This window comes from Mesoplodon mirus (genome assembly GCF_964341445.2).
Source record: "Mesoplodon mirus genome assembly, chromosome: 2".
NCBI classification, from domain to species: Eukaryota; Metazoa; Chordata; class Mammalia; order Artiodactyla; family Ziphiidae; genus Mesoplodon; species Mesoplodon mirus.
The window spans coordinates 124289392-124294759 of NC_138977.1; the positions used below are offsets into that span (position 1 = coordinate 124289392).

Genomic DNA, 5368 nt, shown 5'->3' on the forward strand with positions numbered 1-5368 from the left:
GGCCTGAAGCCTCTGGACGGCCGCAGGCATCCAGGCCCAGAGGTGGGATGTCCACAGCGGGCCTGCTGCTTCACCTGGCTTTTTTCATTTGTTCTCACGAGACACGCCGCGTGGGGAAAGAGCCTGCCCTGGGCCACACGTCCTGAGCAGCGCTGTGGCTGGCGGCCTGTGTTGTTTCCTACAGGCAGTGAACGGGAACAGGTCGGGCCCCTGCCTTTTCCCTGTCGGCTGCAGACCCCCACTCTTCTCCTGAGAGACCACTCTCGGGTCCCTGGCGCTCCCGACCTCGACCTTGGCCCTGGTGACCCCTCGGGACAGCTGGCCTCAGTGCACGCAGTTCCCTTGAGTGAACTGCATTTATTTCTTCATTCTAGACCTCAGCGTCCCTTTCCTCGGAGGAAAAGGGCAAAAAGACCAAGAAGAAAACCAGGAGGCGTCGAACGAAAGGCGACGGGAAGAAGCCATCTGAGGACGAGTGCTTCCGCTGTGGCGACGGCGGGCAGCTGGTGCTGTGTGACCGCAAGTCCTGCACCAAGGCCTACCACCTGCCCTGCCTGGGCCTGGGCAAGCGGCCCTTCGGTGGGTCCCCAGCCCGGGCAGCCGAGGCCAGACCACCCAGCGCAGCCCTTGGGGGCCAGCAGGGGCTGGGGGAAGGTGCCGGGAGGAGCTGCTTGGGAGCGAGGGGCCCGCACCCCTGGGTCTCAGCTGGGAAGACGGGGAGGGGCTGGGGCTGGGGCTGGGCTCTGCCCTTCAGAGAGATGACGGGCTCCGGCGTGCACAGAGCGGCCGTGTCACCTCGGAGGGAAGCCGAGAGGCCCTCACCCAAAGACAGAAGCGGAAAAGCTAGAAAAGGAGAAGTCAAATGTGTTTGACTGTAAAACAGAAGCAGAAACGCTGTGTGTGGCACAAGATGATGCAGCAGGGCCAGCAGGCAGGCGGCAGAGAGGCTCACGGCAGGCGTGCTGGTTCTCCCAGACCGCACTTTGCAGGGGGACACCAGAAAGATCCCAGAAAGACTGGGGCCACCAAAACACTCGGCCCGGCTGCACACCCGTCGCCGCAGAGCAGCCGGGGCGGCAGGGCCCCCGGTGCCACTGGGCCATCTGGGCTCGGAGGTCGGGCCTGCTCGCCGCCCTCCGCCCCCCAGGCCTCTGAGCACCAGCTTTAGCTTCTCTTTACCTTTTGACACTTGCCTGGAAAGCAGTGTCTTGTTTTAGTTTGTGTTCATCTGACTAGACTGTTTTAAAGTTAGTTTTCAACCACGAAAATGTTACAAGTTGCCATTCCTCTCTTCTGTCTGGTGATACTTTGTTTCCTTGCAGGGAAGTGGGAATGTCCTTGGCATCACTGTGACGTGTGTGGGAAACCTTCCACTTCATTTTGCCACTTTTGCCCCAATTCGTTTTGCAAGGAACACCAGGACGGGGCAGCCTTCAGCTCCACCCAGGACGGGCGGCCGTACTGTGGCGAGCACGACTTGCGGGCAGAGCCGGCCGAGCAGCCCTGCCCGGAGCCCAAGTCCAAGGGGAGGAGGAAGAAGAGGAGGTGCTGGCGGAGGGTCACAGAGGGCAAATAGCGCCAGGCCGGGGTGGGGTGAGATCGGGCGGCCCCGGGTGGCCGGCCCGCCCTGCGGGCAGAGGGCCGGAGGATGCCGCCCGCAGCCCCCGGGACGCACGCACAGGCCTCCTCGGGAGGGGGCGCCTCCCGTCACTGAGCCATCCCAGCAGCGCCCGCTGCGCCGCACTGACCGTCCGAGCCACGTGGTTCCAGCCGCGAGGTGCGGACGCCCCAGGACAGACAAGCCTGACTACGCAGCATTACAGCTACACTTGAATCTCAGAGCGTCAAGGTGCCCTCCCGCTCTACTTTCCTAGGTTAAAGTTACAATGGAAAAGTAATTGGTATATGAAATGTTTTTATCTCCCCTGAGATGTATAGAGTAGTATTTTTTCGGAGGATCACTCTTACCTCTTTTAATCTTGACAACATCACCCAGCCTGCTTCCCCGTTGGCATCACTCAGGAGAGGAGACCAGGGTGGGGCCTGGGCAAGGACTCAGACCCCGCGTGCCCTGGGAACCATGGTTTTGATGAGTTTGCTCTTAAGAAACAGCTGTATGATTTCTTTCTGGTACTAATGTGAAGGTTTTCCTCACACTGCTTCTTTTCCACCCTAGTGAGGAGCCGGCCCCAGCACGGTGACTAGTGTAGTGTGGTGGGATCTCCCTGTAGTTTTTCTCTCCGTGGACTTGAACCAAGCGCTGCTGCCACGTCGGCCTTTAAAGCTCAGGCTCACGTGGGGCAGCTTCCCCGGAGGGTCCCATCACTTGGGGGGAAGAGTTTGTACATTTTTTCGGGTGGCTTTTCTTTACCAGTTTCTGGCTTTTATTCTCAATATATTTTTGCTAAACTTGTTTCACAAATTACCACCGACTGAAATGCGTGTTTACTGATGCGTGTGTGACCCGCTGAGCTGTGTGACGTGGCAACTTAGGGAAACGGTTTGTCCGGCGCTCTGCCCAGCGGCATCTCGGGTGACCGCCGCGCAGCAGGGCACTGCTAGGTGCCCCCCCACCCCCACCCCGGGACGTGGAGCTCGCGGGGGACGTGTGCGTCCAGGCACTCCTCCGGGCTGAGGAAAGAGCGAGTTCAGGAGCATCGTCACCCTAAGTGACTCCACGCGTGCTGTGGGCCTGTTCCCGGGAAGCCTGAGCCGTGCTGGGCAGACGCCCTTGGCCAGGGCCCCTCGGAGGAGCGCTCGTCCTGGGACTCGGGCCGGCCTGCTGGGCGTGGGCACCCGGCCTTGGGACAGCCCGGCTGACACTGTCCCCTGGGAGATTTCCATGGACCATTAGCCCCACGCAGGGAGAAGCTTCTGCAAAGCACAGCGTTCCCCGTGGACCCCGGGACGCTGGGAGCGCCCTGCCAGGAGCCCGTGTGCCTGCCTGTCTCCACTCACGATGGGAGGGAAGGGGACACTCAGCAGCAGGTGCTTTTTTCTGGCCTTTTCTTCTTAAAATAACGTGAGGAGAAATCTGCTCTGCAGAAAAGTTTACACAATTGTTCTTGAAAATTGCCACTGAGGTCTCCTGTTTGTCTCTCTCTTAACCGTTTTTGCCTCAGAGAATTGCAGGATATACCAACACTTGGACCCAAGTTCACTACTGCTCCGTGGTCCTGCGATGGGAGCTGTGGGGGGAGGGAAGCGGTCTCGGCCAGGCCGGGACCCCCGGGGAAGCACCTGCTCCAGGTGCAAGGCGCCCGGGCCCCCCTGAGCACGGACTAGGAGAGTCGGCTGACCGAGGCCATCCCGCTGGCCCTTCTCTGGTGACCCTGGGGCAAGTGACGTAGGACCAAAGGAAAAACAAGCCGTGTCCTCAGCTGGTGCTTCCACAGGCGGCTCGGTTCTCTCTGGAAACGCACCTGCTCGGTGAGACGCAGGGGCCGTGGGGTATTTCAGTTCAGAACTCTCGTTTCTCTCAAATGGTCTTTTAAGAAAATACTGGATTGACGTAGATTTATGCTCCTCAGGCCCTGAACCTGGCGCCTGCGCGCTCTGGGGCTGGGCACGAGGGGCACCGAGGCCTGGTGCCAGCACAGCGGCCGCGGTCACAGCCCTGCCCTTCAGAGCTAGGGGCCTTGGTGTGGGCCGATGTCACTCACCCTTTCCTGCCAGGAAGGGACTTCCACCCGAGTCAGATCATCAGGAGTGGTTTTGCAGCGCACTTTGGGGAGCAGATTAACTTATTTTTGTATTTGACAGTAGTAAAAATTGTGTGTGATTTTGGAGTCGCTTTGATATTACTTCCAAATTCTTTTATAACCTTTCTGAAGGAAATACTGGAAAACTTATTTTAGATATGGTTGCCCTCTTTCCAAAAACTGTTAAACTAATGAGCAAATAACACTAACTCCGAGCATCTCCAGAAAACCAGTTTACGGATATGGGCACAGCAAGGCATCGGAGGAGCCGTGGGGCTGGAAGGGCCTTCCCGACGGGGCCAAGGCCTTTGCTCTGAGTCTGGGGGGAGCTTGCTTCAGGGGAGTCGGGCTTTCCTGAATGTCAGCTTCAGTCCTTTGTCGTTAATGTGAAGCAGAAACACAATGAAAACCGCCCAAACACCTCAGGATTCCTCCGCATCAGGAGCTGACGAGGACCCCTCGTGTGTTGCGTCGACGCCAGTGTGGGCCTCTGGACACGGGGACGCTTCTCTCCGTGGGGGTCGCAGGCCCACGTACAAAGCGGGTGATAAGCTGCGAGCACCAAGGGGAGGCCGCCTGGCACCCCCGCCCGGGTCCCGTCCTCCGAGAATGCTCGGGACCCCCTGCCTCACCCTCAGGTCTGCGCCCCGGCACCTTCCCAGTGTTTCCCTTGACACATAAACTGCAGTGTGTGCGGCGCCATCTTCTAGAACTGCCGTATGTCCAGGAATAAGAAAAGATAAGCCTGTTTTGATGGAAGGTAACACAGACGACTGTCAGTTGCCGAACTCTGGATCCTGTGAGACGTGTAGCGTTTGATGAATGAGTAAAGTGCTGTGTCCGTGGGCGTCGTGTCCGCCGCACTGTCGAGATGTGAAATCAAACAGAAACCTCAACGTGCCTATGGTGTCTCAGCGTCGCACGGAACGAGGCCAGGCTCCGCCTTTGGGGGGGTGTACCAGGTGCTACCGCCAATTTTGACAGACTTAAAAAACTTGAAATTTTCTGGGGGAAGATACTGAAATGTAGATTTGAGAATTGCTGGTTGTGGGGAAATAGGATTTAAGGTCGGAAGTTGTGTTTGGAAGATTGTGTATGAGTATTTTTGTATTAAAAAATTTAAAGGCTTTTTTCTTTATGTGGGATTGCATTTTGAAGTTTGGGGCTCGCTTCCATTTCCCCAGTCCCTTTTCTTTTTTTGTTTTTTTTTGGTCGCGCTGTGCCGCACGCGGGATCTTAGTTCCCCAACCAGGGATGGAACCTACGCCCCCTGCAGTGGAAGCACCAGGGAAGTCCCGTTCCCAGTCACTTTGTCTGTCACTCTGAAGCATCTGGCACAGTCCCCTGACATATGGGGAGAGGCCAACGTGGCCTTGGAAGTATAACAAGTATCACAGGCAGTGAGTGTCGTTCCGATTTGGGGAAAGGGCTTTTTTTTTCCTGTTAATTATAATTTGGTTCCCAAACCCCCCTTGAAGGTGACAGAGTCGGGAGAGGAAGCTGCAGACTCTTCCCAGCCCCGCAGGTGGTTGAGCCCCAGGCCCCTTTGACGTGCTCCCCACGCCCTCATCGTCCAGGAGTGACTCCTGGGCTGACCCCAACATCACCCACCCCAGAGAGGGGCTGGGGCCCCAGAGCAGAGAGGTCGAGCTGGCTGGAAACACAGC

The 5368-nt window shown here is 57.8% G+C and overlaps 1 protein-coding gene across 8 annotated transcripts in view; it reads left to right on the forward strand.

Moving 5' to 3' along the window:
- The window catches only part of NSD2 (nuclear receptor binding SET domain protein 2), a 77352-nt gene extending 72326 nt beyond the window's left edge, over positions 1–5026 (forward strand). For 5 of the 8 annotated variants that reach the window (XM_082603289.1, XM_082603291.1, XM_082603290.1 and 2 more), the window contains 2 exons: positions 375–579; positions 1323–5025. In XM_082603289.1, the coding sequence (XP_082459415.1) occupies positions 375–579; positions 1323–1576 (459 nt within the window). In that variant the 3' untranslated portion in view covers positions 1577–5025. Of the gene's footprint in view, positions 1–374; positions 580–1322 lie in introns of all 8 variants that reach the window. The other 3 variants (XM_082603288.1, XM_082603286.1, XM_082603292.1) reach the window with 2 other exon arrangements.
- Positions 5027–5368: the final 342 nt, after the last annotated feature.